This window comes from Antrostomus carolinensis, unplaced genomic scaffold (genome assembly GCF_000700745.2).
Source record: "Antrostomus carolinensis isolate BGI_N321 unplaced genomic scaffold, ASM70074v2 scaffold34144, whole genome shotgun sequence".
Taxonomy (NCBI): Eukaryota; Metazoa; Chordata; class Aves; order Caprimulgiformes; family Caprimulgidae; genus Antrostomus; species Antrostomus carolinensis.
Window position 1 is genome coordinate 20,840 of NW_010309289.1, and position 12,092 is coordinate 32,931.

At 41.4% G+C, this 12,092-nt stretch overlaps 1 protein-coding gene across 1 annotated transcript in view; it reads right to left on the minus strand.

The window, feature by feature from the left end:
- Positions 1-11,991, minus strand: part of LOC104523483 (growth factor receptor-bound protein 10) — a 25,905-nt gene extending 13,914 nt beyond the window's left edge. Inside the window, 4 exon segments of the mRNA XM_010166075.2 lie at positions 1,507-1,581; positions 4,923-5,038; positions 10,744-10,900; positions 11,756-11,991. Of these exon segments, the coding sequence (XP_010164377.1) occupies positions 1,507-1,581; positions 4,923-5,038; positions 10,744-10,900; positions 11,756-11,800 (393 nt within the window). The 5' untranslated portion in view covers positions 11,801-11,991.
- Positions 11,992-12,092: the final 101 nt, after the last annotated feature.

The window sequence follows — 12,092 nt, forward strand, 5'->3', positions numbered from 1 at the left end:
TTCCCTACTGCTTGAGTTACCCTAGGTTTGCAACTTTTCCATCTTCAAGAACATCTTGCTCTTTTAGGGAGTCCCACTGCTTGTGTTAACAAGCAAACTCAATTCTCCACTTGCACTGCAGAAAAAACAGTCCGAGCTGTGACCACTGTTGGTTCCTACCAGTCTGTGGTAATGCCTGTTCACGCCAGTTTTGGTTCCCAATTGCAATCTCATTGCACAGAGCTTTCATTTTTAATGTCAGAAATTGGTTTTATTTTTGTTTCGTTTCCCAGCTGAAGGGGGATGCCAATGTTTTAAATTCTTCTCAGTGAACCTGGCACCAGTATTTAATGGATTTTGAAGTCATTACAGGAGAAAATGAGTGCACTGGTTCAACAGTCAGTGGAACCTTTTTGTATTTAAACAGGGAGTCACTGCATATTTACAAACATGCAAAATGAGAGAAATCAAGCTATTTGTATGTATACTTTCTTCATAAATTTGTGCCTTGTGCTTTATAATTTGCCTGCTATTCATGGTACTCTCTTCCAGGTGTCAGTCTTATATTCTTAATACAGTACTCTTTGAATAAACTGTGTTTTAATTTGGCTTCACGAGTTGAATGTCCCCATTTGAGAAAATAAAGTGAAAAATATTCAGACTACGGGGTTTAGATTGGAGTGCTTAAATTGAGAGGTTTAAGTGAATGAGATAGCCCACCCTTCAGCACCATCCTTGGAGGCCAACCAACTATGCCACCACCCCAGTTCCTTCATGAGCAAGCAAGAAACTGGACAGCAACATCAAAACTTCAATATAAACTCAGTGCATGTGCCACTGCCACACAGATTACACAACTCTACCAACACATGTGAATAAGGTACGCAGCCCTGTAATTTAATTTGGGGAGCTTTAAATGGGATTACTTTGCAAATACTACATACAATTTTCTCTAACTACTTGCACTTACTTCTTAAGGAATTATTTTTTTATATGAAAGAGCAGCTATTTGGCTGAACCATGGGGAAATTGGTCCTTACTGTTAACTCTCGCCAGGCACAAACAGGGGCCATGAAAAGCAAAAGAAAAACCTCTCACCATCTCAAACCCTTCTTCTAATGTACACATGCATTTTATACTTTCTCCTATGCTATGATGTGGAGTATAGAAGAGTACTTCTCTTCTGCTTTTTATAAGGTATATTTGTTTTTCTAGAAATATATCTGCTGAGGCTGTTTTAGGAACAACACTAGGTGGCCAAACCAGGTACCCACAGAGTAAATTGGATATTAATGGAACAAATATGTAGGCAAATAGCTATGAATAATTTGTGTATATAACTTACACCTCAATGCCACTGGGTAAGATCTTTGTTAGATATTCTGAACATTAGTACCATATGCTAACTCATTACACTGGCCTTTCTTTGACCAGCTATTTGCAGACCTTTGAATTCTCCCTTCCTTCCTCTCAACCTCTCCCCCCAGCTCCACAACTTTCTTTGTCCACACAGATAACTTACAGTACCTGCAAAAGTTGTGACTGTGGGATACTGCCGTTTGTTTGCTGGCACCAGGCAACCATTTGCTCTGGGAAGAAATTCTAGACACAAAGAGAAGACAATTGGAAGTCACATTATATTTGAACACTTTTACATAGAACAAGTAGAAATTTCTTCCATTCATTAATTTTTTGAAACTATGACTCTTATATCAATTTGGAAATCCCCTGGGTGCATTAAAAAGAGCGTGACCAGCAGCAGGTTGAGGGAGGTTCTCCTCCCCCTCTACTCTGCCCTGGGGAGGCCACATCTGGAGTACTGCGTCCAGTTCTGGGCTCCTCAGTTCAAGAGGGACAGGGATCTTCTGGAGACAGTCCAGCGGAAGGCCACAAAGATGATGAGGGGCCTGGAGCATCTGCCTTACGAGGAGAGGCTGAGAGAGCTGGGACTCTTCAGCCTGGAGAAGACTGAGAGGGGACCTTATCAATGTCTATAAATATATGAAATGTGGGGGCCAAACGGATGGGGCCGGACTTTTTTCAGTGGTGCCCAGTGACAGGACAATGGGCGGAAACTGGAACACAGGAAGCTCCAGACAAACTTAAGGAAAAACTTCTCTACTGTGAGGGTGCCAGAGCCCTGGGACAGGCTGCCCAGAGAGGTTGTGGAGTCTTCATCTCTGGAGATGTTCAAAACCCACCTGGACACTTTCCTGTGTAAGACTCTTTCCTGTGCAACCTGCTGTAGGGAACCTGCTTTGGCAGGGGGTCGGACCAGATGATTTCCTGAGGTCTCTTCCAACCCCTACCATTCTGGAATTCTGGGATTCTGTGACACAGAAAGTAGCACTAGGGCTTTCAAGTGCAGTTCTTCCCTTCCTTCTGCTGATCAAATGACCATGCAGACAGAATGTGGATTTTTTAAGTATACGATACGCAGCATTTTTAAAGTGCATTTTCCTATTGCTTCGTCTTCTCCTGAGGGCTTTCAGGGATCTCTATCGGCCTCTACTTTCTAGGAAAGGACAACATGAATGGTCCTGCAGGTTGGGTATGCAGGGACTCCTTGCTTATTGAATATTGTGCCACCAAATTTCCAGACTTCTCTCTCTCTGTCCAGAAAAGCTGTTCAGCAAACAAACTCTCCATAACTCCACCTGTCATGTGAAAGATGCAGAGCAGGAGGAACAACAAGTTTTCTCTACCCTCACAGGGGTAAGCTGCATGCAAAAGCATTAAAAGTTGTCTCAGTCAGGGATGCTGCAGGATCTCCAGTATGTACACCTTTATCTTTGATAGCACTCTTTCTATCCAAAATACCTTTCTTCAGTGCTGCATCTGCTTCACCCTAAAACCTGCTCAGTCCCTCAGAAGGCTCCAAACAAAGTGCCATTCACAGACCTTAATTATGAGAAAGAGCTCATGTGTGACTGTTCATGCTTTCAGTTGGTTGTTCCAACAGCCAGGTTATGCTCAGGGCTTGAAACCCTTCAATCTGTCAAGAGAAAAGCCCTTTGCAAAATCTACCCGATATGTTTATATTTCAAGGTAACATAACAAAGCCCAGTGTTTTTTCTTGTAAGGATAGGTTAGCATACAGGCCATGAAATGAAATAATAACAACAGAATGAGGACACACGTGCAACAATTGGGCTTTGTGTTGCATGCTCCGCTTCATGTGCTAGATATGAATAATCTCAAAGCAGACATCCACCTCCCTTCCCCTATCCCACAAACACAGAAGCAAATATTGTTTAACATACAAACAGGTGCTTCTACAGAGCTTTTTGATTTCAGGTATCTGATACAGTATTTCATTCATACTGAATCTTTGCATGACAAAGGTCAGACAGTTTTCTGACTGCTAAATCAATGACTTCAGATTTATTCCTCCAGTTGCCCTTTTCATTTGCCATGTTTTAAAACGCCTGTATAACTCGGCACACAGAATTTACTACACACAGCAATTACATTCAGTCATTCTTGAAGTTTTTAAACATTATTTGAAGCATGAAGACATGCAGAAATGCCTGAAATAAAACAATGGCTGATTATAACAAGATGAATCACAAGAAAAATGTTTCCAGTCTAGAACATTCGTCACTCTTCAGGCAATATAAATTTCGGTCGTTAGGGCATAAAGCAAAGGGCTGAAGAAGAATCACCCTTCTGCCAGGTAAGCTGCACAATGAATTACGAAAACTAACATTACCAGCCTCTCTTGAGTAGAAACAGTGCCATATGGCAACAGCTAATGCAGCGGATAGGGAGCATTCACATTCTTACACCAAAAGAATGATTTATTCTCTGATTGCAGGAGCCTGGGACTGAATGCCAAGCATTCTGGGTTTTACTCCCATGTTCTGTTATTAATTAAAGTATACCACATGAAACCAATGTGCTAGCTCCTATGATACCAACATTTCTGTACAACACTCAGATGTTCATACGTTATCAGATGGGAAGATCAACAGAAGTGAAAAATTACAAACACTCCATGTACAGAAATGTTTCACACAGTAAGTCAAGGCACAGCCTCCGAAACAAGCACTAGCAGATGACAAATGTACGTGCAAGAGCACGTGCGAGGATGCAGCAACTGTGCATTAGCGTCTAATGAGGGAAGGAATGAATTTATCAGCCGCAGTAACTTCAGCAATGAGTTCTCATGTGACCTCATGTATCTTTTTTCTTTTGGCACCCCAAATGTCCAACTGACCCAAAATCTGTTCTCACCTAAACCACCTCTGGATTATCCTTCTTCAGCTCTCTAGATGGGTCACACCAGCTGACACTGCTTCATGTCAACAGCCCAATCCAACTTAATTGTTTAGATAAAATGTGAAAAATCATCCCCAAATAAGCAGTTACACTGCTTACAGTTTTAAATTACAAATCCAGGAATAAGTACAGCATACTTTTCAAGCATGGATATACATGAGGACACAGAGAGGGCGAGTTACTATGATCAGTGAAGAAGGCAGAGCACAGTAGCAAAGCACAGCCACAGGTGAGACACTGTTCAACATATCTAATGATACAATGGAAATTCCTTGCATGTAGCAAGTGCTTTAGGTGTTACCCAGAGGGGTTTTTTTAATTAGTACTGTCAGAAATTAAAAGGTTTGGATACTGCATGCTATGTGATCAATTTGCTTCAAATCGAGTAACTGAAGATAATGAGTAAACTGCACTTCTGATTACTCTCCAACATAACAACAGCCATTTTGAAACAAGTATATTTGGTAACTTGATAACACTTGATGTTTTTATGCTGAGAGGAGTGTACAAGGAATTTACACATTAGTTAAAATTTCTTTGGGAAGATTTCTGTTTGTTGGTTGCTTTTTTTAAATAGATGCTTAAGATATAACAGCACCCAGAAATGTTATTGCAATCCATCCCTCTCTCTGTTGTGTAAACAACTAAGTAATGAGACTCACCATGGGATTTTTGAAAAATTCGTATTTTGCGTAATTCTTCCTGAACAAAAATTTACTTTCACTTCCCATTGTGGACTCGACTTGAACTATGAGCTCATGATCTTCCAAGCACCTCTCTGTGGAAAAAGAACATGATGTCAACACACAGACAACCAGCAGAAACAGCGAGACCAACTTTCAAAGAACAGAAGTAAAACAACCCAGCGTAATTCCATTACCTTTTCAGAAGTTAACAAAACATGTTACAGCTTTCAAACCATACTGCCAAGAGAAATTTAAAGGGACTAGGGTGTAAGTATTAGAAGGTTTAACTTTACATGGCAGTGTTCTTCAAAGATTTCCTATATCAGGGCTTCATAAGCAAGGACTTTCGAGGAAGGAAAGAACGTAAGATTTTTTTTGTGAGCAGTAGCTTAAGTAACACACATGAGCCTCTTCTTTTGGTGCTGGCTATATGCTGTGGGACTGTCAAGGTGGACAGATTTAAGAGGAAAAAAGTTGCGGAAAGGCCACCGTCAGGTCTTGAATTAGCACAGAAATACAGTGTCCTATTTGATCACACTCTATAAAACCAGTTCATTTCAAGGTGAACTTCAGGCCTTTATTGTAGATGCTAGACAATGGGGTTTATTATGCAAGAGGTCACAGGATCTACTTTACAGGAATACTGACAGAGACAAATGTTTTGTACACATGACAGGGCAATTTTCTGCTCTAGATTTGGTTACAAGGTAACTCCCCATAACCACCACTTCTCTGGTCAAAAGAATGGCACATCAAAGCATGAACAGATAGCTTAACAAATCCAATTCACTGAAAGCAGTAACTCGAAAGAAGGCCACTGGGCTAAGCGTGCACTACTTAATGAACTCATTATCTTGGCAAATCTTCAGAAGTTTCTGAGAAAATATTTAGGTATTTTTCAAAAGTCTTAATAGTCAGTACTTTCATCCCTTATATAATAGGAAATAAAAAATGAGGTCAAACAAAAAAGAACTTTTGCAAAGCTCTCTCCAAAATGCGTGTCACTTGCTGGCCAAAGAAGTTTGGACAGTCCCTTCCCCACTTTGTGTGCCTGCATCCTCGCATTCCCATGGTTAGAAATGCCAGGCTGCCACCCAAGCTCTCTTGGGGTGTTTTCAGGATAGAAAGCAAGCAGTCATCGGTATCTCAAAAAGTAACAAGCTCTTCAATGTCACTTGAATTATTCAACTTAGCAGATTAATGTAAGTTCTTTGATTGAAAATTTAACCTATCTCTGAATGATCCCATTGTCTTCTTCACCTGCCTCTAGATTGTCAGTCATCACCAGCTCATTGATGACTTACACTTTTGCTGTGCATTTGCAATGTCCAGCCTTGCTATAGATTGTGTTTCAAGGGGTTAACACTGAAATAAAGAGCTGCTTCTTAATGCATTTGCCATAACACCACTTTTAAGGGGTAGTTCCTCATGTAGAGTACACAACAATACTGCTGTTGGTAGCAGTTAATTAAGGACATTTTGCACCACCTGAGCATTCATCACCTAAACCTCCACATTATCCAGGAGCTACACAGGTGAAGTTTCAGGTATTGCTGCCAACCTATTGCTACTGTTGTGGTTTTAGGCAACCGGTTAAGTCAGATCTCCACACTGTGATGAGGACGGTGGGCCTATGAGGGTGGAGGGCCTTTCTGTTTTTTAAACTATGCTTCCTCCAAAAAACATTTAATTATATTGGTATGAATCTTCATCACAATATAAGACCTGAAAAAACACAAAGTTGTGGTCTTCGCTTTCCTAATGCACTGAAGATTGCTCACCTAAGGGCAGGGACAAACCACGTCCTGTTCATTCTGTCCTGAGGAAATGCAGTGCAGATGCAGTACGAATTTGTCAGTTCATTTTGTATTTTGATCATTAGCTTGTGTAAATATACCCAGTGACTGTTTCATAGATGCTTTAGGCAACTGACCTAGCTGTATTTCTTTACTAAATCAGGCCCCTTTTCAGATTCTGTGGTAATACTCCCACTGATTTAACGTCTACATTTTCATTTTGATGGTGAAAGCCATCTTGAAGAAAAGGTGCAGCATTTCATAGCACGTGCATGTAAAAGGAACCTAGTCCTGGTCAGTTTGCTACTACTTCACAGAAGTTGTACACTTGGGAAGTCCTTGGTAATTTGCACTTGGTTAGTACAAATGGAATGAACTTCCTCTTAACACACCAGCAACTCAACCTCAGCCCTGCTTTGAGCTTCCTGTTACAAACCTAGAAGCACAGGTGTCAGTCTATTAAGTTCAACAGGTCAATCTGTCTTCAAGTGGCATTGCTGCTGAAGTGACCAGAAATGTCTCCTTTTAGTTTATCTGATAGGCTCAACTCAGGCTCCTCTAGATGCATTCTAGAAGAACAGACTATTTTTTTGTTTTTTTCAAATTGCCCTATATTATTATCTAAACTTCTACAGAACTGTAGAAGCGATACAGGATGGGAAAAGGAGCTGGATTCCATTGTGAACAACTCACAGGCATGGCCCAAAACTCCCAATTAGAAAATCATCACAAATGACAGGTGGACTGAAGTGTCTAATAGCCCGGACTGGTTTTGTATCTTAGCAAGTGCTGTTTCTAACTGTTCCACTTTTAATTTGCCTTAGATTAAGGCAAATCAAATTCAGTGCACATGTAAGAAAATCTATGTACAAAACTATGCAGCAATTCTTTCTTCTAACCCTACCTATAGTTTAGAGCCCTACTACTTTTCTTTCCTGCTTCAACTATATTAAGTAAGATGCGCAGTCAGTCCTGGAGCTGGAAAAATGAGGCCTGTAGGTGTGGACTCTTTCAGTGTCCAGACACATACTAACATGACAGTCTGTCTTCATCATCATTATTATTTCTGTTAACATCGAATACAGGTATCTCAGTTCCTGTCCCACACTGATGTTAAGCATGGAGAAGCACATGGGGAGGATACCACATTGTATGAACAGGTTGGGGGTATTTCTGGTTGCAAATGAAGTAACGGGACCAATTCAAGTTTCACAGACTGCTTAAATCTTGACCACAAAGTGTTTTAGATACTAGTGGTACTGTGCAGCAGGAACGATTTCTACATGTCAAATCTAAGCAAGTCTGATGGTAAATTGTCCCACCGTTGCCTTTGTGCAGTCCAGTAACTGTTTGAAGTTACTTGCAAGCACATGTGTTATTTGAAATACACCTGACTACGTGTGCAAAGTAAGCAGTCAGGTGAAGGTTGACTAGAAGATCACTACAATGATAAATATGCAGACGGCTTCAAAAATTTGCTCTTGTCCTCAGTCTGCCCCATAGTAAAAAGATGAACTTAGTTCCACAAACTGAGCAGTAATAAGTAATAATAGGCAAGATGGGGGAGGGGAGGGGGAAAAAGAAAGAGTGGACTTAATGAAGGAACTTGCCTCTTTTGGTGGGCTTCCAGGTTACCACCTACAGCATGGATGCAAGGATGCATGGATGCAGTCAGCAAGGATGCCTTGAGTAAGAAATAATGTCTCGCTGCTCTTAAAATATATTACTTTCCACAGTGCTAAGTAGGTATTTGCCATTGTTTCATACTTATACTAGCAATCATACTTCTAGAGGGAAAAGTATGGAACATCAGACACCTGATAGTAACTTCACTTAAGGTGCTGACAGATTACAACCTTGATCTGACAGTCTCTGAAACATAGGGAAGCATTTAAGCTATGAAGAAGCTAGAAATAAGCAGCCATATAATAAAAAATTGAAACTGCAACCAAAACTGGGTGGACACATGGAAGCTGGTATTTAAAGTTTATTGAGTATGTCACAGCATATACTTTGGTCCCCAAATACAAGAAATTGGATGTTATCTCCCTTTAAATGAATTCTTCTATTCCCTTTTCTGTCCACATCCTTTCAAATATGTGAAATCCGTATCATTACATATTTTTTCATGCTTTAAACAATTTTTTCTTTGTCTGTTTGCCTTATGCCCTGAAAGGCTGCAGCGCTTTTCACACAGATCTACTGCATGGCCTATGGAGGACAGCACTGGAGCAGTCAGTCCCTGCAGAACAAAGTTTGGTGGCTGCTGAAGCCCAACCTGCACACCCCGTTTCTCTGGGACAACCGGGCCCTGCTTTGTGTTTCAGTGTGAAACAGAGGTCCAAGGCAGGCAGGTCCCCAAATATATAAATGCAGCCTGATAAGTATCTTGCTCTTTTCCCATCATTGTTAATTACCAAGTTATTTGTGTGTAAACAGAAGCTTTTGATTTCCTAATCAGCCTCCTGCCCGATTCATTCAGAGATGTCACACACCAGAGTTTGACAGCACAATTAGTCACCATGGAAGCTATTGTGATGTCACAAACACTGAATTGTGGCATCATTGAATGAATCTGGCAGGAGAAGGATGTTGGTTACAAAGGAGAAGGCTTCTGTTTACACAATACCTTGGTAATCAGCAATGATGGGAAAGAGAATATAGAAAAAGAGAGCCTGGTAGTTTAATGAGCATTGATAAAACTGAAAATTTGTACAGGCTGTTAGAAGCGCCCATGTGGCATATTAAGCTGCGGAGATAAAGATTCTGTAATTTATACCTTAATTCTTCACCTTGTCCTATGTCCTCAGAACTGCAAGTATGTCACAGACATATGCAAACGAGTTTTTCATGTTAATTTTTTCACATATTTCTATATTAGGAGAGATACCAAATAAAACCATTAAATAATCAGGATGTCCTAGGATTATTTTTTTTTTTGAGTGCTATTCTGTAGAGCAGTGAATTTATCTGTGTTTAACAGTACTGGTTTAGGGTATTACATTTCCAGCAAATTGTTTCCTTTTTTTTTTATTTGAAAGGGCTCTGAATTACATTTTTAGACATAAAAAAACCTCTGTTAGCTACAGATAGCATTCACAATTGGTGATCACAGCTTACGATTTGTCTTCCTCTATTTTCTAGAAAAAATTCCCCATGAAGTGTATCGACTAATACTCCAAATGCTACACTTTCTAAAGCGTTATTGTATGCTACACGGTTATAGATAGCGTATCTGAGCGATACGCAGTTGCAAGCTGCACAGCAGAACCCTGCAACTAATCAGTGCCACAAAATCGCAGGAAAAGCAAGACTGAATAACATGAGATCCTTCCAGGTACTGTAATTAAACCAATTCATGGTGTTATTTAATTCCCCACAGTTCTTCCTCTTGCTGCCTTCTCGAAACTGTAACCATGACACCTTAATTTCAATCAGGTGGAGGAGCTGCTGCCTGGAGAGCAGATGCCACCGCTGGTCCAGGAATTGCCCATGGATCCGCCGGTGGTGCCACCATTTTTTCCCTGCCTGAAGTCAAGTTTAGCCAACCCCCTCCCCCACCTCAGCATGTCTAGCTTTCATAAGCATTACTGTAGGTATGCAAAGCTGAGTCTGTTCACCCAGGTCTCCCAGCTGGTGATGAGCTGAGCTGTTTCACAGGACCAGTACTCTAAGGATCAAGCTTAATTTGCCTAAGCTGTTTATTTGCAATAGCTTCAGACACAGCAAGGTAGCAACAGAGCGCTAGCGTGAAGATTAGACAATTATTTTTCTTTTTTATAATAAAAAAAAACAGAGGATGGGAAATAAGAGAAGGACTTAAAATGGCTTAAATGCTTAACACATCAAATTGTAATACACAAAAAGCACGTATGTGACTTCAGCTAATTGTACAAATAAAAGCAGTGGAAAGAAAACATTCCAGCTGGAAGCACATTAATACGAATTACACATATTTTATGTTCCCAGGTAACCATGCCACCCCTTTGACCATTCCCTACCTAATCCTAGGTGAGGGTGATGCTCCACTAGAGTCCAGCTGTTATCATCCACACAATGACTTTTGTAAACGAGCAGCTGACAGAGGTCCCTGGCTGTCATGTCTGCTAGAATCTCGACCACTTTGCTTGTTCCATCTTCACTAAAGACTTTTACATCCTGCAACATAAAGGGTACACTTACAGATCAACAGCTCTGAACACAGGCAAACCACACAGCTACTGCAGAAAAGCATCTTCTTGGCGTGACGGTTCCAAGCACCTTGGCAGCCAGGACAAATGACATGGATGATTCACTTTATAACACTTTCTCTTGATGCCCCCTTGCCCTATTTCCCCTCCCCTCCTCCCCAACACCTCCCTGCACTAAACAAAGATTCAGCAGGGTTAATATGACCACATCCACAGAAAAAGCGAAGAGAGCAGGTTCTGTATAAAGCTGTGTAAGGTAAGCAAACGTGAAACAATATCGAGAGAGTACTTTGGCAACCGTGGGTGAGAGAAATAACATCCAAACACACACAATTTTCTTTGCGATCCTGTCAGAGGCCTCCGAACATTTACGGAGGAGCAAGTCAAGACCCCTAAGATTAAAAATGGCTCTCTTGTTCCCTCCTAACTTTTGATTGTTTCACTTGGGGAAGTCCCACTTGCAGTTCGCCGGCGGATCGATTAGCTAGCACAGTCCACACATTTCTTTCACTGCCCCGAGTTCTCTTTTGATCCTCGCTTGAAAGTAGTTCGAAACCGAATGTGCGTAAGTTGCTCATCCTAAATATTAATGGAGATGAGAGAACAAGTCAGGAACCTTCTCCCCACCTCTCGATTTATAGAGATGCTTCCCTCTTTGCATTGTTCTGCTCAAGCGAGAGGCACTTGCCGCAAAATTATTTCTCCGGGAGAACGTGCAGGTCCGAGATTTCAACCAACTCTGCGTTTAAAACGCTCCACATCCTAACAAGGGAAGGTGAACCGAACAAAAACCTGGAGGGTAATTTGATATGGAAAATCTTACCTCAACGGCACGTAAAAGGCAGCAGTCGGAAGAACAAGATGGCATTTTAAACAGAGGTTGCCTCTTGAGAGAGTTTGTCCTCTGCCTCCGCCGGCCCTTTGTAGCCTACGGCTGGGCGCCCGGGGTGCCGCGGCGACAGGGGACGGCGGTACCCTACCTGTCACGTAGCCCCTGCTATGGGGACTGTTTCTGGGGAGGGAAACAACTCTGCCAGAGCTCCACTCAAAGGGTTACACGCAATCTTTGCGGTAGTGAATCAAACCACACCGTGTAGACCAATCCTAGCCCTCCCTCCGACTGATGTAATCATTTCCCACACACTATCAGACTTCCAAAT